Raw genomic sequence first — 24,030 nt, 5'->3', positions numbered from 1 at the left:
GGTCCTGGGGTTGAGTCCCACACTGGGGTCCCCAGGGGAGCCTGCTTCTCCCTTTGCCTATATCTCTGCCTCTCTCTCTCTCTCTCTCTCTCTCTCTCTCTCTCTCTCTCACTGGGGTCCCCAGGGGAGCCTGCTTCTCCCTCTGCCTATTATCTCTGCCTGCCTCTCTCTCTCTCTCTCTCTCTCTCTCTCTCTCTCTCTCTCTCTCCCTCATGAATAAATAAAATATTTTTTAAAAGACATGAGGTATTGAGACATGAAAAGACGTGGAGGAGTCTTAAATGCATTACTAAGTGAAAGAAGCCCTTTTGCAAAAGCTGTCATATGATTCCAACTATATGACATTCTGAAAAGGCAAAACCACGGAGACTAAAAAGATCAGTGGTTGACTGTGGTGATTGGGCAGGGGAGAGGGGTGAGATGAATAAGCAGAGCACAGAAGATATGCAGGGCAGTGCAACTATTCTATATAATAAGGGCAACATGTCACTATGCATTTGTCCAAATTCATAGTATGTACAATACTGAGTCAATCCCAATGTAAACTATGGACTTTGGGTTACAGTGATATGCCAGTGTAGGTTCATTGATAGTAACATATGTACCACTGTGGTGCAGGGTGTTGATAGTGAAGGAGGCTACACAGGTATAGGGGCAGGGAATGTAATTTTGCTGTGACTCTAAAACTGCTCTAAAATATAAAGTCTCTCTTTGAAAGAAAAAAAGCAGCAGCTATATTACTTCTAAATAGACACACACACACACACACACACACACACAACAAAAAGGAACTAAAGCCTAGGAGCAATGAACATGTTTAGAAAAAGAGGAATGAAGTTAGAAATATATTCTTTCGAAATTTGGCTGTTTGCTTAAAGCAACTGGAATGCATCTAGTTGATCAAAGGTATATTAATTTTTAATCCCTGAACAAATTACACAGGCAATTTATAAAGCAGATCACTAAGGGAGTTTAGAGAACCTCTATATCTGCATACAATGGAAATTAAGGGAACTAATTTAAGGACTTTTAGGGTCTGCATACATTTGTCTTACAACAGAGGCACATCTTTAACAACTTGCTTCAAAAAAGCGATCTGATTTGCTGCCTTAATGAGATATTTATTAGGAATGATGAAAAATTTCTTAGAGGCATTGAGAAAAATGACTCAAAATAGAAACTAGGAAGATAAGAGGAAGATCTAAAAAGATAGAGAGGCACAAAAACCTGTTATCAAATACCAGATGAACAGAAGCAGTTAAACAGCGGACACTTTAATGATCCAGAACAGGAAACAATCTCTGAAACTCCATGGTTAGAGATGTATGAAGTATAAACTATATAGCTAAAGTGGTATGCTATATTACCACTTTAATAAGTGGTATGCTATATTAATATAGCATTAAGTGGTATGCTATATTAATATCATTAATTTATTTTAATTTTTAAGAATTCACCTTCAACATCAGTTTATGAGGGCACAATCAACAAAGTATTAAGTATAAGAATATGGAACAGGTTAATATATATATCACACATCAAAGCACTTAGCAAAAAGCCTTGAAATTGGTGTGGTTTTTTTGGATTATACTATAGATACATCTTACCTGGTGGCACCAAATCCATTAAAAGCATAAATTTGAAGGGTTAGAACTCTCAGTTGACAATATTGAGTTTTACCTGAGCCCCGTGCTTCCAGAAAACAGTAAAGATTAAAGGAATCCCCTCACCCTTTTGTGTTCTGGAACAGGGCTTGCTGCAAAGAACCACCCCCCATATACTTTAGATAAAACTCACAGATGCCCTCCTTGTTTACTTATAACAAGATCAAAATTCCCTTTCTTTGTTTCATGAATGATTAGCCAAACTGTTTTAACCTCACTGATTAATCATAACAAAATGCTTATTCACCAAGCTTTGGTTAAGCTTCTCTCCTTCTTCCAGGACCCTAAAACACTCTCTGATCTATTTATCTGCTCATGCCATTGTTGATTTCTGTATAAAATAAATAGATAGATAGATAGATAGATAGCCCTTCTGCCTAGCCCTTGAGATGCTTGCAGATCTTCTGGTCACAGCCTTCTCCCTATTACAATAGCCCCCTGTCCTGCTATTTCAATAAATAGTCCATTTCCTCCCTCGCAATAATCTTTTTTAATAAAGTCTCTCCTTACTAAGTCCAGGTTTGTTTTTGTTTGACACAATACTAGCCAATGGATAAGAACATTCCCTGAATCTTCCATATTACTTTCTAGCTAGATTTCCACATCATCAACTATGAAATCTACAATCTCTCATGTAGGTTTAAATCCTTTATTCTCCTGAAAAATTATCCCAGTTCGTATCCCCCCCAAAATAAATTTCATCATATACCACAGATCTCTTGATACTACACAGGTTGCTGGGATGAGATATTTCAGTATATACCCATGAAAAGACCTCAAAAGTCACCTTAGTTGTTAAGCAAGATCTTGTAACTATATTGCTCTATGAATCTGCTTACTGATTATGGATATGAGCTAATGTAAACTAATTCTTAGTGTAAACTAATTTTTTCAAAAAAAGAAGAGGAAGGAGTCTTTAGAAACTGCTTTGAGGAAATATCTGAATAAAAAGTACCTTATATCAGAATAAAAGTACCTTAGCTTCCATTTTTCAGTTTAGAGGTAAATTTTGCCCTTTGGGACTCAAAAGCCTTGATGAACAAGTATGAATGAGCAATAGCACAAAAGGATTTCCTGTCCAAAAAAAAGAAAAAAGAAAAAAATCATATGCCTGTTTAAGAGACTTACTTGTATTTACCTACCTAAGGTTATCCTTGTAACACAGCATAAACCAAATAGGTATTCCCCAACCCAGATATGTGTGTGAAAGATAGGGGTAAAAAAAGCAGTTAGTAGATTGTAATTCACAGGAGATCATCTAGTCCCTTAACCCTACCTTTTGTAGTATAAGAAGTAGAGAAATCCAAACTCAAATGACATAAAAAGCAGAAAAATCCAGTTATATTTATTTATTCAAATAAACCCAGAGAAGCAGAACTACTAACATGGCAGCAATCATTGATGTTATTAAATGCTTACCGTGTACCAGACGTTATGATAAACACTTTGACATAAATTATTTCATTTATTCCTCACAAACATCTTTTAAAGAATTATCATTACCTTTATTTTACAGATGAGGAAAATAAAGATTTAGATCAAGTTCCACAAGATTACATAGCCAACAAATAGTGGACTCAGAATTTGAACTTCGGCAGCCTAACTCAAGCGCTCATGGTCTTCAGCACCCTATAATACTGCCTGTCAAAAAAAAAAAAATACTACTGCAAAAAAAAAGCCTGTTTTAAACCAGACTTCCACATCACACACCAACCAATTTTAGAAATTCCCCACATTTTCACAATGTTTTTGTACTCATATCTGAGTCACATTGGATGTGCTATTTATTACATTGCTAGTTATAGCATATTGTTAGTTATAATTATCAGTGTCATTTTCATACCGTCAAGTTTAACTGCAAATATGAATATTCTATTAGAGATAGTACTTTAAAATCATTTATTTCTGAAATGTTATACTAATTACTGTTGAATGGGGTATGTCCAACATTCTTGGAATTCAAAACACATCAAAAATAAAATGAATCCATCTCAGAAGAAAGATGTAGACCTAGATAATTAGGTAAAACATGTAGTATGTTTTCTGTAATAAATACTAAAAAAAATGTAAAGTAGGGGAGAAGAATATGAAGTATGGTGTTGGGAAAAAGATGCAGGGAATAGATAGGGGAGCCAAGGAAGATTCTACTGAGAGAGAGACTTTTGAGTACAGACCTAAAGGAATTAAAGTGGAAAGCCAATGAATATCTTAGGAGAAAGCATGTCAGCCAGAGAAAACCAAGTACAAAGGCTCAGAAGTAAGAAGGAGCTTCATTGTTCAAGCAAGAGTGGGAAGGCCCAAAAAGCTAAACCAAAGAAGGCAAAGGGAAAGGAGACAAGGGGAGCAGAGGAGTCAAGGGAGGCAGGCAGATATAGAGGGCCCCTAGCTTGTGTGCTGAGATGGGAACCCACTGGAGTGTTTTGAGCTTAGAGATAACATGATGTAAAGTCCTTTCTGAAACAATCACTCTAGTTGTAAAAGGAGGAAAATCAGGTGAGTCTAGATTCCTAAAACCCAAGTGAGAAAAAGTACTTCAAAAGAAGAATGAGGGCAGCCCGGGTGGCTCAGCGGTTTAGCGCCGCCTTCAGCCCAAGGCCTGATCCTGGAGTCCTGGGATCGAGTCCTGCATCAGGCTCCCTGCATGGAGCCTGCTTCTCCTTCTGGCTGTGTCTCTGCCTCTCTCTCTCTCCCTCTGTGTGTGTGTGTGTGTGTGTGTCTCATGAATAAATGAATAAAATCTTTATTAAAAAAAAAAAGAAGAATGAGTAATCGACTGAGACAAGTGCTGCCATTAGGTCAAGTAAAATGAGTACTAAATGACTGATTAGGCTTTCCAACATGGAGGACACCAATAATCCTAAGAGAAGCCATTCGGGTAGCATACTAATTTCTTAATTACATAAAGAGTAGATGTGGTTGTGGAGGCTTGTGGAAATCCTCTGATTAGTTTTCTAATACATATATATTTTTTAAATTTTTTTTATTTTAAGTAGGCTCTACACCCAACATGGGGTTTGTACTCAAGACCCTGCAATCAAGAGTCACATGTTATATCAACTGAGCCAGCAAGGCATCCCTGAGTGCTTTAGTTTTCTTAGTAGAAAAGGAAGCAACATAATCAACTAAGAATAAGGATATGAGAAGAGATACTGGAGGTTTGAGGACAGAGATATTGTTACAAAACAGTCCTCTAGGAAAATGGAAAAACTAATAGCCCATGGGTACCTGATATAGTTGCTGAGCAGCATCAGGGTCCCTTGAGGAAGTGATCATGAATTTAAAGTAAAACCAATAAGTATAGTTGTGGTTTTTTTTCTCTAGCTATGTTCAATTCAGAAATTCTGGCACTGAAGCAGAGATCTAGATTTAATCTAGGATTACAATTTAGCCAAGAAAGTAAAATGAACGGAAAATGTGAAAGGGAACCGGGGAATACAAAGGAGTGAATTTTTTTTAAAAGATTTTATTTATTTGGGAGAAAGAGAGCACAAGCAGAGGGAGAAGCAGACTCCCCACTGAGCAAAGAGCCTGACTCAGGGCTCGATCCCAGGACCCTGAGATCATGACCTGAGCCAAAAGCCAATGCTTAACCGACTGAGCCACCCAGGCACCCCCAAAGGAGTGGTTTTAATTATTGACCATGAAACAAACTGAGTAGGTGGGTGGGAAATAAGTACAAGAGAGGGTGAATGACATTCAAAATAAAAACCCAAAAAGATAGACTGAAGATCCTGGTGGGATCCAAGGATTAGAGCCCAGAGTGAGCCTGAAGATAGGACTGTGATGGAGGGAGAGTGGAACATACAGTACTCTCCCCTCCCCTATCCTTGGGGGATCCACCCTGAGACCCCCCCCCCCACCAGTGGAAGCCTGAAACTACAGAGTGGCAAATCCAGTATATATTGTTTTACCTCTACACACATCCCTATGATAAAGTTTAGTTTATAAATTAGGCACAGTAAGAGATTGACAATAAGTAATAATAAAATAGATTACAATATATTGTAAAAAAGTTATGTGAATGTGGTCTATCTCTCTAAAATATCTTATTGTACTGTACTTATCCTTCTTGTGATAATGTGAGATGATTAAAGGCCTATGTGATGAGATGAAGTGAGGTGAATGATGTGAGCACTGTAACATAGCGTTATGCTACTACTGACCTTCTGATATAGGTCAGGAAGATCATCTCCTGAACCATAGTTGACCACAGGTAAGTGAAACCATGGAAATTGAAATAAGGGGGTGCTAACGAGAATAAGAGGTAAAGGACTACTGTATTAAGATAACAGAGTTGGAATTATTGGTAATACAAGATTGAGAATAAGAAATAGGGAACAAGTGACTGAGGACAGATTAAATGATTGTAGGAGGACAGGAACTGAGTGAACAGAGCACAGGAAGGATCATCTGTATGAATGCTAAAGTCACAAGCATTACAACAGAGGTAGAGTTAGAGCAGCAGAAAGCCAGGGGCTGAAATTTGACTGAAGTAATAGGGAATGATAGTGGGTAGGATAATCCGATAATGTGAGATGCAAAACTGAGCATTTTGCAAATGGGATGAAAAAAAGTCTGGAAGCACATATGAGAATCAAGGAGTCATCTCCTCCCTGCTCTTGTCCCAGTGGTACTAGGAGAGTGAGAGAGAAGACATCCACCACCATCTATACTTGTGTTCTGCCCCCCACACACACACTCCCAAATACACACTGTCCTTTCTCATTTTCCCTTACATCTTGGTCGTCACTCTCTGATTTATCAAAAACTATCAAAAAGAAGTAAAGAAATTCAAAACCCTCTGACACATCACAAGTATTTTTTAAAGTATCAAACTGATTCAGTCTTTATATAGATAAAGCTATCATTATTACTGGAGGGTTTTCCAATCCTTGGCAGAGTATAAAATTTTCGGTATTTTATAATTTAAGTATATATTTTATAACTTAATAGACATATTATAAGATATATATAGGGGAGGAAGACATACAGATGGCCAAAAGACACATGAAAAGATGCTCAACATCACTAATCATAAGGGAAATGCAAATCAAAATCACAATGAGATAGCTTACATCTGTCAGAATGGCTAAATTCAAAACACAAGAAACAAGTGTTGGCAAGGATATGGACAAAAAGGAATCCTTGTGCACTGTTGGTGTGGACATATATGGTGCAGCTACAGTATGCAGATTCCTTAAAAAGTTAAAAGTAGAAGTACCCTATGATCCAGTATTGCACTACTGGATATTTAGCCAAAGAACACAAAAACACTAATTGAAAAAGATACATGCACCCCTATGTAGCATTATTTACAATAGCAAATTATGGAAGTGGCCCAAGTGTCCATCAATAGGTAAATGGATAAAAAGGTATATGCATATACAATTGAATATTACTCAGTCATTAAAAAAAAAGAATGAGGGATCCCTGGGTGGTGCAGCGGTTTGGCGCCTGCCTTTGGCCCAGGGTGCGATTCTGGAGACCCCGGATCGAATCCCACGTCGGGCTCCCGGTGCATGGTGCCTGCTTCTCCCTCTGCCTATGTCTCTGCCTCTTTCTCTCTTTCTCTCTTTCTCTCTCTCTCTCTCTCTGTGTGTGTGTGTGACTATCATAAAATAAATAAAAATTTAAAAAAATTTAAAAAAATAAAAAAAAGAATGAAATCTTGGCATTTGCAAAATGGACAGATCTAGAGTATAATGCTAAGTAAATAAGTCACTCAGAGAAAGACAAATACCACATGATGTCACACATCTGTGGAATTAAAGAAAGAAAGCAAAGAACCACAGCAAAAAAAAAAAAAAAAAAAAAAAGAGAGAGAGAGAGATGTAACAAAAAAGAGACTCTTAACTATAGAGAACAAAATAATGGTTACCAGGGGGAGGATGGCTGGGGCAAATGGTGACGTAAGATGGGGATTATAGTAATGAGCACTGAGTAATGTATAGAACTGTTGAATCACTATATTGTACACCTGTAACTAACACTATATGTTAACTATATTGGAACTTAAATATATAAATTTTAAAATAAATAAAGTTGGGGAGATTCCTTGTCTATTGTTACAAGAAATCACAGGAGCCGTAACAGAACTAGAATGATTTTAGAAATCTTTCTGGTCTAATCCTTTAATTATATATAAGGAAACTTACACAGAGAAAGATTGTGATTTGCCCACACAGCATACACGAAATAGCAAAATTCTGGTCCCTGACTCCCAATTCCAGGGATAGCTTTCACTAAATTCATGGCTTCTTAGTAAACCAAGAGGCACCACTAGGCAGAAAAACGGAGAATCTAGCTTTATTTTGTTTTTAGTGCGCTGTGGTTGATCTTGTGCTTTCACCCCTGCAGATTCTCACTTGGGGAGTTACCACCACCTCCACATACCCAGCTGCTTCCTTCCCAGGGGGGAAGGGTGACATCCCTCCACCACAGTACTTTCTGCTCTTCCCAGTCTTCCATCCGGCTTCCCTCACAACCCCACCCCCCTCACTCACTCACCCTTCCCTTGCTGCGCTGACTGCAAACGGCTGTGAAAGCACCTGCATCACCCCTAATTACCACCTTTAACAAATACTGAGTGAACTTCCACTTCACGCAAGGACCTGTGCTGTGCAGCATTCCAAGAGGCCCTGCTTGTTTCGACTTCTCCGGGAGAAAGTCAGCGGACATGTAAACAAGGGAAACTACCCACCAGACGACAACTGCTCTAACACAGGTTTAAGCGGATGCTGAAGGCGCAGGGATGCCCTCCACCCTTCTAGACCCAACGCCATTCCCGAGGCACTGTCCGACCCAACCCCGTCACCCCTCCGCCCCTTTACTGTTGGGCCCAATCACCTCACTGCCCCTTCTGGAACCTTCCTCCATCTCCGTGACGGTTCCACGTGCTCTCTCGCACCGTGCTGCACTCTTCCCTCAGCCTCCTCTTCTCTCTCAGCAAGTCTTTGCCTCCCCACCTCTGTCCCCTGAGGCTCACACCGTGGACCTCCTGGGCTCCCGGGGGTGTCCCCGCCTCGCGCCTCACGGCCGGGTGCCCTAAACCTCCCGGATAGGTAGGTCGTCGCCTCAAGCCCCACAGCCCCTCGCGCAGCACGGCGCCCCGGCTCTGCCGCCTTCCCGAGTTCCCGCGCGGCGAGGCCCCGCCCCCAGGTCACCTGACTGAGGCTGACGCTCCGCCCATCGAGCTCCGGGAGCTGGAGGCGTGCGGGACCCTGGCTGGCCCTCCAGCCGCCTCGCAGGGGCGCAGGGGCTCCGGGGCCGCGGGGAGCGGCTCAACTCGCCGCCGCCTCCGCGCCGACTGGACTGCGCTGCGGCCCCGCCGCTCTACCCCACCTCACAAGGGCCTGTGACCTCCCCCAGCCGGGCTCGGCGGCCCAGACGCGAATGGCGCGAGTGGAGGGGCTGTTCCCTGCGGGCTTTCCTCCCCCCTCCCCCCACCGCCACCGCACCTGGATTTCGCCCTCCATCCTGCACTCCCTGTGCTTCCTAAGGCTCTCCTCGTTCTGTGGTGAGCCGTCTGAACCCAGTCTCACTACTTCTCAGTGTCATCTTCTATCCATCCTCGGAGTACTTCCCGCCCTCCCTTCTAAAACATTCCATCCTTCGCGGTCTCTGCTCCTGCATAACGCACAGCAGCAGAAAGCCACTTGTTCCACTACCTGGCTGAAGTGAGTTCCAGGCTGCCTTTCGGAGGCAAAACGCTTCCTTTGGGAAGAGACTTGTTTTTTGACTTTGTTTTTCTTTGAAAATCAACTTCTTGTGTGTGGTCTCTTGCATCCTAGAGACCAGATGATATTGGTAATAGACTCAGCGATTTTTCATGAATTGCCCTGATTATGATGTCACTAAAAGTTATGAATCCAATTCAGTGAAATTAATCATTTTTAAGGTTTCCTAAAGTTGTAAATGTTCTATCAAGCAAGGAGCATTTTGCAAATATTTTCCCCCAAAAGCCCACGATTTGAGGTATGTTTTCTTTATGTATAGATAAATTTATTAACATTAATTGATCCAGCCTGAGCCCTATGTTGGTAACATCTTGGTGAACAGCGTGGGCTTCAGAGACAGATATATTCAGGGCACCTGGGTGGCTCAGTGTTTGAGCGTCTGCCTTCAGGCTCAGGTCATGATCCCAGGGAGCTGGGAGCAAGCCCCACATCAGGCTCCCCATAGGGAGCCTATGTCTCTGCCTCTCTGTCTTTCATGAATAAATAAATAAAATCGTTTAAAAAAAGAGATCTATTCGAATTCAATTATTCAGTCAATTATCCTACTTACTGTATGCGGTGGAGCAAACTACTTAGGCTCTTTAAGCATCAATTTTCTCATTCAGGATTGTGATAATTCAAAAATGTATAGGTAGTGTGCTCAATAAATGCTAAAATAGTTAATTCCTCCAGAGATCTACTGTGCCTGTTTGTATATATACTATGCCTGTTTGCATCTTAAATCTTGCTCTGTAGGTATTCTTTAGTACTTTTAACATGTATCTGATTTATCTCCCTAAACAGTCTATAAAGAATCTGAGTTCTGAGACCATGTCTTTTCTGTCAACACCCCACCCACCACTCCCTACTTCCTCACTTTCCCCCCTTCCACTGTTTAGTCACCTCTATTGATGAACTCAGCCCATTTTCCACCTATTCATAAAGCATGAACTTCTAATGTGTAAGGATTATAAATGGTTTCAGTCTGTGTGTTGATCAAAAGGTTGTGAATGCTTCACAAATCTTGAACATTTGTAGTTTTTAGTACTGAATCTGCTGAGTTAGTTTCTGTATTAGTTTCACAGACCACCTCCCCACTAAAATAGCACCAAGAGTGTATTAATTAGGATTAGATTCTTTTACCAGTAACAGAAAATTCCTAAACATGGTGGCCTAAGCAAGATAGAATTTTATTTCTCACATTCCGGAGGTTCAGAGATAGTCACTCAGGGGAGCAGATAATTGTTTACCATAGTTGTAGGCACCGTCTTCTATCTTATTGCTCCACTGCCTTTCATTGCAGCGACGGCTTAAGCGGGGTAGTGCAAGTACCCTTTAATCAGGCAACAGCCTCTGTAAAGATTTTAAGGTTACGACTCTTGGGGGACGCCTGGGTGGCTCAGAGGTTGAGCATCTGCCTTCAGCTCAGGGTGTGATCCCAGAATCCAGATCAAGTCCCCCCTTGGGCTCCCTGTGGGGAGCCTGCTCTCCCTCAGCCTATGTCTCTGCCTCTCTCTCATGAATAAATAAATAAATCTTAAAAAAAGAAAAGGTTATGAGTCTTGGATAGTCTCATTCAAATAATATGACCTCTAAGAATCTTAAGGCTTTTGCAGAAGGTACAAAAAGATTTAGCTCACAGATATTTATCAATAGGGCTTTTATCTCATGGTCTGAAACTCAAAAAGATTCACAGGAGATTCACAATTTTTTTTTAAAGACTACTGTATTATCAGAAACACTGCCAGCAGGGATCCCTGGGTGGCTCAGGGGTTTAGCGCCTGCCTTTGGCCCAGGGCGTGATCCTGGAGTCCAGGGATCGAGTTCCGTGTCGGGCTCCTGGCATGGAGCCTGCTTCTCCCTCCTCCTGTGTCTCTGCCTCTCTTTTTCTCTCTATGTCTATCATAAATAAATAAATAAATCTTAAAAAAAAAAAAAAAAGAAACACTGCCAGCTTGGGCTGAGTCAGAGTACAAAAAGTTTTCCTTTGGACCCTCAATTCTATTAGCAGGCAGCAGGTTGAGAAAACCATTTACATGTAAACATATGCTACCTTTAATGGGAAAAAGATGACTTACAGGGTAAAACCAAGAGCCTAGAGAGTAGAACGAAAATCCGTGGAGAATTATTCCCAGGCCTTGAATATGGAACTGTGAATCTATACCCAGTGAATTTAAGAATTGCTATGGTCTGGGGGCTTCTGCGAACCTCCTGTTTTCTGCCTGTTAGAATGGGAGTGTCTGTAGCAGTTACCTTATCTTTTACATTGGTTGTTGTAGGAAGGAAGCATATAGCTTTTTTTTCTGTAGGGCTTCAAATAGAGAGGTACATATTCACATGGATGAATATAAGGAACTAAAAAAAAAAAAAAAGGATCTATATCCAAGAAGTTTCATCTGCCCCAGGACCTAATGTAGTGGACAAGACTGAACTTTGAATGAATGCTAGAATGGCATACGACTCTGGGGCCTTGGGAGAGATAAGTGCATTTTGCATGTGGGAGGACTATAATTTGTGACCAGAGGGTGGACTGTGGCAGTTTTAAAATATGTCCGCAAATTCTTTCATGTATTAGTTTATTCCTGTCACTATAACAAATTATCACAAGCTTAGTGGCTTAAAAAATTTACTATCTTACATTTCTGGAGGTCTGAAGTCCAAAATTGGTCTTGCAGAGCTAAAAATAAAGGCTGCATTCCTGAAGACTCTAAAGGAAAACGTATTCTTACTTTTCCCAGCTTCTAGGGGCTATCTGCATTCCTTTACTCATGGCCACCTCACTCCGACCTGTTCCCATCATTACATTTCCTACTCTCACTCTGACCCTCTTACCTTCCTCTTATAAAAACTCTTATGATATTAAGACTACCCAAATAATCTATGAAATTCCCCTGTTTCTATTCTTAATTATATCAACAAAATCCTTTATTCCATGCAAGGTAACATATTCACTGGTTCTAGGGACCAGAACATGGATACCTTGGGCAATGATTCTATCTACCACAATGCTCATCTCTTCAAGAAGTGGCATCTAGTCCACTCTTCTTGAATGTGGAATATGGGCTAGATGTAGTGAGCTACTTATAATGAATAGAGTATGGCACAAGTGATGATATGACACTTCAGGATTGTGATAATTTACAAAACTAAGTCATGGGGCACCTGGGTGGCTCAGCCGGCTGGGTGTCCAACTGTCAATTTCAGATCAGGTCATGATCTCAGAGTTCTGAGACCAAGCCCTGTATCTGGCTCCCATGCTCAGTGGGAAGTCTGTTTGAGATTCTCTGTCTCCTTCTGCTCTTCCCTCTGCTCATACTCTTTCTCTCTCTCAAATAAATAAATCTTTAAAACAAAACAAAAATTAAGTCATAGGGGTGCCTGGGTGGTGTAGTTGGTTAAATGCCCGCCTCTTGGTTTCAGCTTAGGTTATGATCTCAGGGTCATGAGATCAAGCTCCATATTGGGTTCTGCCCTCTGCCTGGAGTCTGCTTAAGACTCTCTTTACCCCTTTCTCCTGCCCCTCTCCCCTGATCTCTCTCAAACAAATATATCTTTTTTAAAAATTAAGTTATAGGGAAGCCCCGGTGGCACAGCAGTTTAGAGCGGCCTGCAGCCCAGGGTGTGATCCTGGAGACCCGGGATTAAGTCCCACATCGGGCTCCCTGCATGGAGCCTGCTTCTCCCTCTGCCTGTGACTCTGCCTCTCTCTCTCTCTCCCTGAATAAATAAAATCTTTAAAAATAATAAATAAATAATTATTATAATTTATTAAACTTAAAATTAAGTCATAAAAGACATTACAGCTTCCTCCTTGCTGTCTGTTGGATTACTCACTTGGGGAGAAGCCAGATGACATGCCACAGAAACTGTGAGATGGTGTTTATTGTTTTAAGCTGCTAAACTGTCGGGTAATTTGTTATGTAGCAAAAAAAAAAAAAAAAAAAAAAAAAACTACTACAATTCCTTAGGTCACATCTTGATCCATAATGTCTGCTTAAATTCTAGCTATTATCTCTACATTCCAGCCTTCCTGAAAAAGGAAAGGGAGGAGAAAGGCATGCTCCTTCCCTTAAGTGGCACTTACTGGAAGTTGTATGCACCTCTTCCATTTACATCTCACTGTCTATGAGATAGACATGGCACACCTAGCTGCAAGAGAAGCTGAGAAACAGTATTTATTCTGGGCAGCCATATGTCTAACTGAAAATTAGAAGTTCTAATAATATGTGAGAAGTGAAAACAGATATGGGGGCACAATTAGCAACCTCTGTCACAATGGGTGATTATAAAGGTCGGGAAAAGCAAAGTCTAGCATATGTCCATCAACGTCCTTTTTCTTAATGAGGTATTTTCATTGGCCACCGAATGATGTTTACACACCCAGCACTCTGATCTCTCCAAAGAATCATGCCAATTGTGTATGAGTCATAGGAAAACCCAACTAATACGTTATATAAAACACAATGAATGGTGAATTTTTTTTTCTTACAAAGTTCGTTTCAGGGGTACTGATGAAGAATAATTTACTATGGAGATTTTTGCTTAAAGACTCTTAAACTTCCTATATGTTAATTTCTAGATACTTATATTCTGTGAGCATTCTTTGATGTATTGTCAGAAGATACACAGCTGATGGAAAATGTTTCCTCTCTGCAAGATACTGGAGAGACCTCACTATGACAGCAGTTGTAAGGAACACAATCATGTTCCTGACAGACAATTTTCTTCTCACATGCTAAGTAAATGTTAGGAGTAATGGTAAGTGGACTTTTAAAATTTTATTTAACAATATAGTTAACCCCAACCACAAGCATTTAAGACTACCTCCTTGTATAATTTAATCAAACTACAAAAAATTAGAAATGCATTTCCAGAAATAAATTACAAAACCAAATAGAAATTATTTTTCAATAAGTATTAAATGGCTTCCTTGAAAAGTGCATATTATTGTTTCTTTACATCAATGTGAAAAATGAGTGCCGTATAATTCCAAGACAATCTGCTTATAATTTGTCCCAGTGGTCATTAGATGGCTACTACTATAGTAGTAGTAGTTCAGACTGCAGAGGTCAAGAGTTGGGGGATTACCAATGTGATTTGACATGTAGCTTTTCATTTCATTTTCACAGAAAGTCCTCCATTTTCATCCAGACATTTAGTCATCAGTTACCATAATGTAAATATAGTGAGTCTTACAAAATTTCACCATAAAAGGACTCAGTGTATGTTCACATAATCTTTTTTATGATGTCATGTAATGTGTTTTTTAAAATGTATGTTACATAAGGAATGCAAGATTCAAAGGCAAAGATTTTGAGTGTACTTCAATCCTGTACTGTTGATGCTCAATACATTTTAAATAGCAAAGTCAAGTTAAAAATTCTTTTTTTTTTTTAAGATTTTACCTGTTTATTCATGAGAGACACAGAGAGAGGCAAAGAGGGGCAGAAACACAGGCAAAGGGAGAAACAGGCTTCCTGCAAGAAGCCTTATGCGGGACTTGATCCCAGGACCCTGGGATCACAACCTGAGCCAAAGACAGCCACTCAACCACTGAGCCACCCAGGTGGCCCAAAGTTACAAATTCTAAAGTCTTATCCTATAGAATGATAACACTAAAAATGAAGGTATTGATCCCATCCCCTGTGAATAAAAGTCTTCTTAGATGCCTGCCAAGGATCCTGTTGGTTGTTTTTTTTTTTTTTTTATTCCTCTGATTTTGATCTATTACTTCTTTTAGTTTTTCATGGGAATTTGTGGCTGTGCGTGAACCCAAGGAGCCTTTGATCACTTAACCTGGAAAATGGGTCAAAAGTAAATCTTCATGTTATGCGGGTAGATACTTGGTTTTCTTAATCTATCAGTCAAGCTATGTTCATGATCTTTTAATAACTGAACTGACTTACTGAAAACTTATTAAGCCAGAAGTATGGGTATGTGACTCCTTATGTATGCAACAGAATCACTGGAAGGGCTTACTGAGAGAGAACACTGAGCCCCACTCCCAGATTTTCTGGGTTAGTAGTTCTGGGGTGTGGCCTGTGCATTTATATTACTAACAACTTCCCAGATGATACAGAGGCTGCTGGTCCTTGAGACCGACGGTCTGAGACCCAATTCCTTATATAAAAGTTGAGTGTAAATCATCTGCCCTTAAGCCTTTACTGTACCAATGTATGCCTCCTGCAAACAAAACCTAGGCTGAATTGACAGTCTGTTCTATTGAGATCGCACAAGTTCCAAAAAATATCCCCAATTAAAAAGCAAAACAACTCTAACTCTTAGAACTGTAATAACGTATTTATTTTGAAAATGTTTTAAAGTCTAAGAAAAACTCTGGGCTCTGAGCAAACTTCAGTTCCTGTAGCAGTCATCATTTGGTTACATTTGGAAACATGCTTGTTCTAAAATAATCATTTTTGAGGCAACTACACTTACTCTTTTCACCCAAAGAAAACAGAAAGAACAACACAGGAAGAACTGGGCAAGCTTAGGTCAATTTGGAAAACACATTTAATTCACTGTTGCACAACTCAAACAGGGGGGTGGCTGGGAAGTCAGGAAGGCACTTAAGTCATTTCAACCAGGAATACTTAACAAAGAAAAGTATCTTGAAGTCATGGATGGTCTAAGAATATCTGAGAGGTAAAGAACTGACTCCTTATGGGACAACTTGTCAGGAACGTTCAGAGCTTCCCATTACTGTCCACAGACCCTGAGATTGAACATAAATTATTTCCAGAGGAGCTGAGCATGAATAATAACCTTTTGGGGCTGTGCTGATGCCAAAATACTATTTAGATGTTCACCCCATGTGATGCCAAAACTGACTTTTCTTTGCTATCTCGTGAACAGGTTCTCCCCATATACAAAGAGTATTGGTCTTTTAAAACCTAGAAGCCTCGTTCCAGAAGCTCAGACAAGAGTCCTACTGATTTTTTTAATCTTATAAATATATGTTCTTCCTCTTTTGATATAGTTTCTTTATATAAACCATCTTATCTAAATAAAATGTCCAACTACTACTCTAATAGACTCTTGTCTCAGTAGCCAAAGGGTATAGTTAGGTTTGAAACTTCTTGGACTCAACCCTCTATTGTACTACCATCCCTCTACTGCACTTCCATCCCCTTCACTAAAGGGTAATCCATGGGTGAGACAAGGCTCAGTCATTTGCCCCATTTCTAATTCCAAGGCTTATTCTCAATGTTAACACACGAATACAGAATATATATTTCAGCTACTTCTTACGGATGCCTCTTCCATATGCATGGATGCAAATGTGTGCGAAGTGAACTAGGAAATAATAAACTAAGTGGAGCTTGAGTGCTACATCAGGAGAGTAACTGCTAACAAATGTTGAGGAAGGGCACTGGGTGTTTTTCTGTATGTTGGCAAATTGAACACCAATAAAAAATAAATTTATTATTAAAAAAATGAGGCTCTTTCATTGGGTAAGGTGATATGGAATGATATCTGAGCTTGCCAAAGCCAGGTCTCTCAGATCTCCCAACTATAACAACAAATAGTAACAACATCTCACAGAATCTTGACTGTACATTTGATGTCTCAGGAAGTCCCAGCATCTTAGAATATCAATACTGTAAGAGACCTTCTAGAGTGGCTGGTCCAAGCCTACCATTTTTCAAAATAGAAAATTGAGCCCCAGGGAGACTTGCCTTAATCGAAGTTAAAAATTCCTTAGCTGCAATACTGAGGCTAGGGCTTAGATTTCTTGGATCATCAGACCACTGTGTATAGGTCCTTCCCTTTTTCTTGATGAATGGCAGTGAAGATAGTTGTTAATGTTAGACTAAGGTAAACACCAATGGAGCTACTGTATGGCTAGGAAAAAAGAACAGCCTGTATTCCATCTCCTTAGAAAGAGCCCAACATGCCCATGGGTCCATCCCCAAAGGCTTCCAGAATGAGAGGGCCCTTACAGACCTAGCAACTGGGCAGCAACTTGCTATGAATGATGCCAAGTGGGAGGGTTTGAATCCAGTCCAAGTCTGTGTAGGTTTTTTTTTTTTTAACATTCTCCCTCCTCACCATCAAATAAAATTACAAGTATATGCAAGTGTGTTTATATACATATTCCTTTAGATTAAACAAGCCTCATCATGGTTTCAGGTGACCCAATGAAAAAATAAAATAAAATTGCACTCACAGCTTCCCAAATTAAAGACTGAGTTAAAATGAGGTTGCCCAGCCCATAGGAGAATAGGCCACACATGCTGATACAACTGGCCCATCATTCCAAATGTGGCACTTATGCCCAGCAGACTCAGAGACCCATGGGAACTATTCATTCACAAGACAGCCAAGAGGTAGATAAGTGTAATCAGCCGCATGGATGAATGTAGCGCACGTTAGCACCAGGTTGGGTGTGTGGAGGTGCCTTGGACAAGGCGTGGAGGTGCCTTGGACAAGGCGGGGAGGGCCTGAAGAGTGGGGCCAGACCTCAGGCTCTAATCGTAGCACTCACCCTGGGAGGAAAAGCATTTGGTCATGAAAGAAATTCCCAGTATGTTTACAGTAGTGAGAGTGTGGAAGTGGAAGGTAAAGAAGTGATGCTGGTCTAAGGGTGACGCACTTCTTCTAAACGAACTTCTAGGGTGGAGCTGCCAATGAGACAAATATTAAGAGTTATGATTATGAACTGGGGACCCTGGCACATTCATCCAGGCCATGCACGACCCCTGAGTAGCCCTACCATCCTCACTCCCAACACAATTGCTAGCAAGGACTCCCTTTATGAGGGAACCATACTGGATTGAGGTGATGGCAAAAGGCACAGGCAACTCTGATGGTTCAGCTTGCCTCTGATTTCTTCTTCAGCCTGAGGGAAGGGAAAGGAGATAAAGGCCCAGCTGACACAAGACTGCCAAGCCCAGCAGCAGTTGCTATCAGAGCCACTGAGAGTCAGGCCTGAGAACCATAAACTCAAAGTAGAATCAAGGCCGCTTCCTCTGGAATGAGAGACTCAGCCCTGCCCTTCTCTTCAGAAAAAATGGCCTGGAAAGGAAAGCTGGCTTCTCACTGAGGTAATGAACACCTGCTCAGCTATGTCACCCTCAGGTTAAGCAGGAAAGATCCCTGAAGGAGGCATTCTGTGGATAAAGGCTGAGGAGTTCCGCTGACCTGGGACACACCACAAGCTTTAAATTACACATTCCCCCACACACAGCACACTCACACAAACACACACACACACAGAGAGCCATACCTCCACATGCTGCCGTTCCTCCAACCCACCCCACAACCAGCCCCCAATCCCGCCCCACAGATACTGTTCCCTGTAAACATGACAGCAGAGATGTCCACAATTCTGGGACAGACTGATAGTGATCTGAGGATGGCTCCTTGGTGTTAAGTGCCCCGGTAGGTGATGTTGGTAAAAGTGGATGTGGCCTCTTTATACAATGGGTTGTTGGCCTGTGGAAAGAACAGAGAAGTGTCTTACAGCAAATTCCTTGACTCTTCCCTACCCTCCAAGGGTTACATTTCATGTGAAAAGTTTACCCAAGACACCCTTCTCTGAGTGGGATATACCACTGACGAACCACTTAATGTTCATTGTACCCCCATATTCACTCTGAAGATGGGAGGGGATAGAAAAGAAGAGCAGAGAGAAGGGGGAATGCCATTCTGGGGCTATGTCTAAGAGGTTGAATCCAGCCCATTACTTTTTGATGATCACCAAACATTTCAGGATCTCTTTTCACCAGTATTGATCTCTTGCCTCTCTCCTGAACTCTCTCTTTTGCTCTTCTCCCCATTTTTTGGTTTGACAGTGCTGGGGATGTGGGCAGAGATCGGAAATGTAGCAGCTGATAGCTGATATTTGAAATCGAGAAGACAGCATTTGCCCAGAATAATATAATTTGTTACAATTTTAATTTAATTTGAATTTAAAATTAAATTTTCTCATCTCATCCCTCCATGCACTGTCCACATATTGTCATGTTGGCAGTTAAAAATAAACCCTCACTGGGTTTCCCAAATTCTTTTCTTTTAATATTTATTCATTTATTTGGGGGGAGGGAAGAGGGAGAGACTCTAAAGCAGACTCTGTGTTAAGCACAGAGCCTGACACAAGGGCTGTCTTACAACCCTGAGATCATGACCTGAGTTGAAACCAAGAGTCACATGTCAAACCAACGGCACCACTAAGGCACCACGACCCAAATTATTTTCTAACAAAAAGTGACAAATCCCATAGGATCTGGTAGCCTTTAGGAGTCATTTCAAGAAATACAACATATTCTCATATTCCTCAGAGGTTCCAGATTTCTACACTGCACTAACAGAAGCATCTCAAGTTTCTTGAGGCTCTTGGGTACAAAGGCCTGAAGTCACTATCAAATGGGAACAAACTTTCAGCCTCCCCCTGGACATTGATGGAGTCAAAAGCCATTTGGAAGGCCCAGGAAAAAGTTAAAATGTGGAAGATGAGCCAAAGGAGAACAGAGAAAAATTAAGTATACAGAAAGTTCTCAGTAGATGCTTCTTTCATTTAATTCTATCAGAATAAACTGCAGGGAGAATATTTATTAAGAGGCTGGCCCAAAAAGTAATTCCTATCATAACTTAATTCCCTCCCACAATAGGGCAAGGTGTTTAAACTTTCTGTGCTCAATTTCCTTATCTATAAAATGGGAATAATAACACTGCTTCCTATCCTGGGCTGTTATAGGGATGGAAGAAGTGAATCCTCAGCAAAAGTTAGCTAGCTTTTTTTTTTCCTGTTTGTATTTAATGCTTTGGACTTCATCGGTATATAATGCATTATATGTTCTCAGTGTAGGATTCACAAGTTTGTCCTGTCTTCCTCAATTGGAGAATAAGTCACTGCATTTCATTGCATCAGTGTCCAGAGCAGAGCTGGGCCCTATGTATGTTCCGTCAGTACTCACCGATGTGGCCCGTGGTCACTATGGGGTAGAGAGGGAATTGGGTGGTTTCCAGGAATAATAAGGACAATGGGACCATCTCCCAATTTCCAGAACAGAGGCTAACTGGAAAATTATGGGCTAGCTGAGCCTGGCCACCCTACACATCTACTGTTTCTACTTGAGGCTCTCAAACCAATGACTGAAGAAAATGCCCAGCCCAGCCTCTTACTGTGTCCCATTTTGCTCTGGCTCGCTCTTCCTCAAATTTAGCAAACTCCTTCCGATCATGGATGGTGATGAGGAGCTTCCAGATGAGCAGAGTAGCAAGGCCAATGAGCAAAATGGCCCCCATCACTGAAAGCAGGACCACCAGGATGTCAGGACCCTTGGGACACTCTGTGAGAGGAAAGCATAGAGCAGAGATGTTATGAATGCAGCAGAAGTCACTTGAACTGGCTGTGAATTTCTTGACAAACTAAGAAATTATTAGAAGATTCTCTGAAGGAAACAAGACTTATAAAATGCATCAACTAATTTTTTAAAGGAAGGAGTGTCAATCTTTAAGACAGCAATAGTCTCTCCTGAGTGGTTTACATCAGAGGTCATAAGCAGGTCACCCATGGCAGAACCCAACCTATGCAAGTGTTTATTAAAAATCTGATTTTATGTTAACTACACTGGAATTAACATGAAAACTTAATTTAAAAAATTTGATTTTGGGCAGCCCGGATGGCTCAGCGGTTTAGCGCCGCCTTCAGCCCAGGGCGTGATCCTGGAGACCCGGGATCAAGTCCCGCATCAGGCTCCCTGCATGGACCCTGCTTCTCCCTCTGCCTGTGTCTCTGACTCTCTCTCTCTCTCTCTCTCTCTCTTTCTCTCATAAATAAATAAATAAATAAATAAATAAATAAATAAATAAAATATCAAAGAAAATTAAAAAATAAAAAATTTGATTTTGTTGGCAACATTGAATAATCAGGAGATTCTCCCCCTAAAATTTCAGATTCTTCTTCTTTGCTTTAAAAAACAATAATCAATCAAAGTATAAAAAATAAAGCAAAAGGTCTGGAAACATGGAACCCACAGGGCAGCCCTGATTGGATGTGAGGAGCAGCTGTCCCCTTTAGATACATGTAAATGTAAATGGGATACATTTTCTGGTTGGCCAGAGCTCATCATTCTCTTTCTCCACTAAACAGAAGCAACATGTAACTTGTCATTGAGGCCATGCTACCTTGGGCTCTGGAGATAGACTGCCTGGGTTTGAATCTTGGCTTACCACTTCCTTTGCTTTGTTATTTAACCTTTCTGGGTGTCTGTTTCCTATTTCTCCATGTTTAAAATATAGAAATTAATAGCACTGATCTCCAAAACTTAGAAAAATAATTAAGTTAAATATATTTAAAGAATTTAGAACACTGCTGACAGAGACTCAGTGCTCAATAAATTTCAGCTACTGTTATTACTGTTATTACTGTACTGTTATTACTGTTCTTGCTAAATCCGACAGTTTTCACTAATTTATTTGCCTAGTTCCTGGAGGTATTTGTGTTTGTTACCTTGACTCAGATATGCACATCCCTGAGGGCGGGGAACCTATTGACCTTATTAGCACACTTAGAGATCAGGAGGCCTGCCAACCAAGACAATATTTTGGGCTCCTTTCCAAAATATTTCATCATCTAAAATCCTAACCCTATTGAGAGCTGACTTCCTTTTCAACCCCAGCCAACAACCAAAACAGACAGAGGTGCGTCACCCCTCTGAGGGCCAAGCTGAGTGTGCTACACAGAGCTCTGTTTCCCATTAACCACGGGTGTGTGATGGGTGACCTCACTTCAGTGACTTCTCAGGTGTTATGTAATTAGGTGTTTGGATATGTGAATATGGATGGGTCTGGAGAGGTGGTCACACCCACTTTCCACACTGTCTCCCACCTTCTTCTCTAAACATGTATACTGTGCTCACCACAAACAATCCAAAAACAACCACCAACACAAACCCAAGCTGGCTATTTCCCAAGCCACCAAATTATAACCTGTCTATAATTAAAGGGGCATCTGGAGAGAGGCTGAGGTCTCAGTGTCTGAGTTCCCAAGAGTGAAGGGCCTCAGTTCTGTGAAAAATAATTAAGAATTCTCTAGAAGATAGGGCTGACCCTCAAACCTCAAAGTGAAATCTCTTTAATTCTGCATATCAGTATGGGCAGGACAGGTAGAATGTCAAGAGGTCTTCGGGGGAAAAACATCTTTTAAGCATCTGTCCTGAAAGGGGTGGATGGCAGGCTTCCTGGAAGCAGAAGACAAGATCAGGTGGTCTTTAGAGAGCTCTCCTAGCCACAGTGATGAGGACCCATGGTGAGGGACCTGAGGTCAAGAAAGGCTGGGTAGAACGAGCAGATTTGACAAAAGTATAAGGAATCCAGTTAAATGTGAACTTCAGATAAGCAATGAATGACTTTTTAGCCTAAATATGTACTAAATATTGCATATGATATACTGTATTTACCAGGCAACCCTATCTGGAAGTGAGAGGGCTCACCTCAGGGGATCCCACTCCATGGAGGTCGAACACCACCCAGCCAATGCCAAGCCCTCTGCCAGTGCTCTATTGCCCTGAAGTGGCCCAGCCCTTCAGGGAGAGCATCTGCATGGGCATGATCATGAGTTATGGAAGAGAATGAGAATAATCTCCTTCTATACTCCAGGATATGAAGTACTACATTCTGCTTGAAGCCAGAACCCCTGAAAATGGTAGGAGGTAGTAGGTGAGAGGGGAGGCAGAACTTGGAATTCCAGGGCAACAAGAAAGGAAATGTAGGTCTGGGATCCCATCTCCTAATGTGGAGAAAAGGAACTATATCAGAAAAGTTACCACCCCACCAAGGGTTACTTGTACCAGCTCAGGTTATCACTATCTTTGTTTCCCACAACTCCCAGTAATGGGCTCCAGTCTAAGAACATCAGGTCAAAAGATTTTGGTAAGTGATATAGCAGAAGTACCAGCAAGGATTATTGTAGAAAAGAGATAAAGTGGGATTCCTGTGTGGCTCAGTGGTTGAGCATCTGCCTTTGGCCCAGGGCGTGATCCTGGAGATGCAGGATTGAGTCCCACATCAGGCTCCCTGCATGGAACCTGCTTATCTCTCTGCCTGCATCTCTGCCATTCTGTGTGTGTGTGTGTGTGTGTGTGTTTCTTGTCAATAAATAAATAGAATCTTTAAAAAAAATAAAAATAAAACATAAAGGAAAGAGATAAAGTGATGTTAAACCCCAAAACAAGAACCTACCACTCTTCTGAAATGAGAAAGGACAAAGGTGCAGATAGGGTGGGTATGGAAAAATCCATGAAATATGTTAACAGAGGTGGATGGGAAAGTGTGAGGAGTCATGACCAAGTAATCCACATCTGCTCCCCCACAGATACATATCCAGACTCTTCCCTCTCCCCTTCCCATGTCAGCTTCACCTTGCATCAGTAAATAAAGCTAAGGCCATTCCCTTTCTTTACCTTCCTTCTCCCTTCTAAAGGGTGAGAGCCCTGGGAAAGGCTGGTGAACAATATCACAGAGGGGGGCACCATGCTCTTCTCTACCCATGGGGCCAGCAACACCCTGGCTGACACAGATGAGGCAGAGTTTCTTCCCACTCTCACCCCTTTCCTTCTCCAAGCAGCGAAAATTCTCCCAGCAGATATCAAGATGTATACAAGTCTGCCTGTCTCCTAGAAATAGTAAGTCCTATTAATTCATTC

The 24,030-nt window shown here is 41.2% G+C and overlaps 1 protein-coding gene across 2 annotated transcripts in view; it reads right to left on the bottom strand.

Annotated features, from left to right (window-relative positions):
* Positions 1-15,874: 15,874 nt before the first annotated feature.
* Positions 15,875-24,030, bottom strand: part of ITGB3 (integrin subunit beta 3) — a 51,514-nt gene continuing 43,358 nt past the window's right edge. For both annotated transcript variants that reach the window (XM_055334659.1, XM_055334666.1), the window contains 2 exons: positions 20,507-20,673; positions 15,875-18,817 (listed from right to left, as the gene is read on the bottom strand). In XM_055334659.1, the coding sequence (XP_055190634.1) occupies positions 18,752-18,817; positions 20,507-20,673 (233 nt within the window). In that variant the 3' untranslated portion in view covers positions 15,875-18,751. The remainder of the gene's footprint in view (positions 18,818-20,506; positions 20,674-24,030) is intronic.

The sequence above is a fragment of the Nyctereutes procyonoides genome, unplaced genomic scaffold (assembly GCF_905146905.1).
Source record: "Nyctereutes procyonoides isolate TBG_1078 unplaced genomic scaffold, NYPRO_anot_genome, whole genome shotgun sequence".
NCBI classification, from domain to species: Eukaryota; Metazoa; Chordata; class Mammalia; order Carnivora; family Canidae; genus Nyctereutes; species Nyctereutes procyonoides.
The sequence above is the reverse complement of the archived record's forward strand: the minus strand, read 5'-3'. Positions and strand labels throughout refer to the sequence as shown.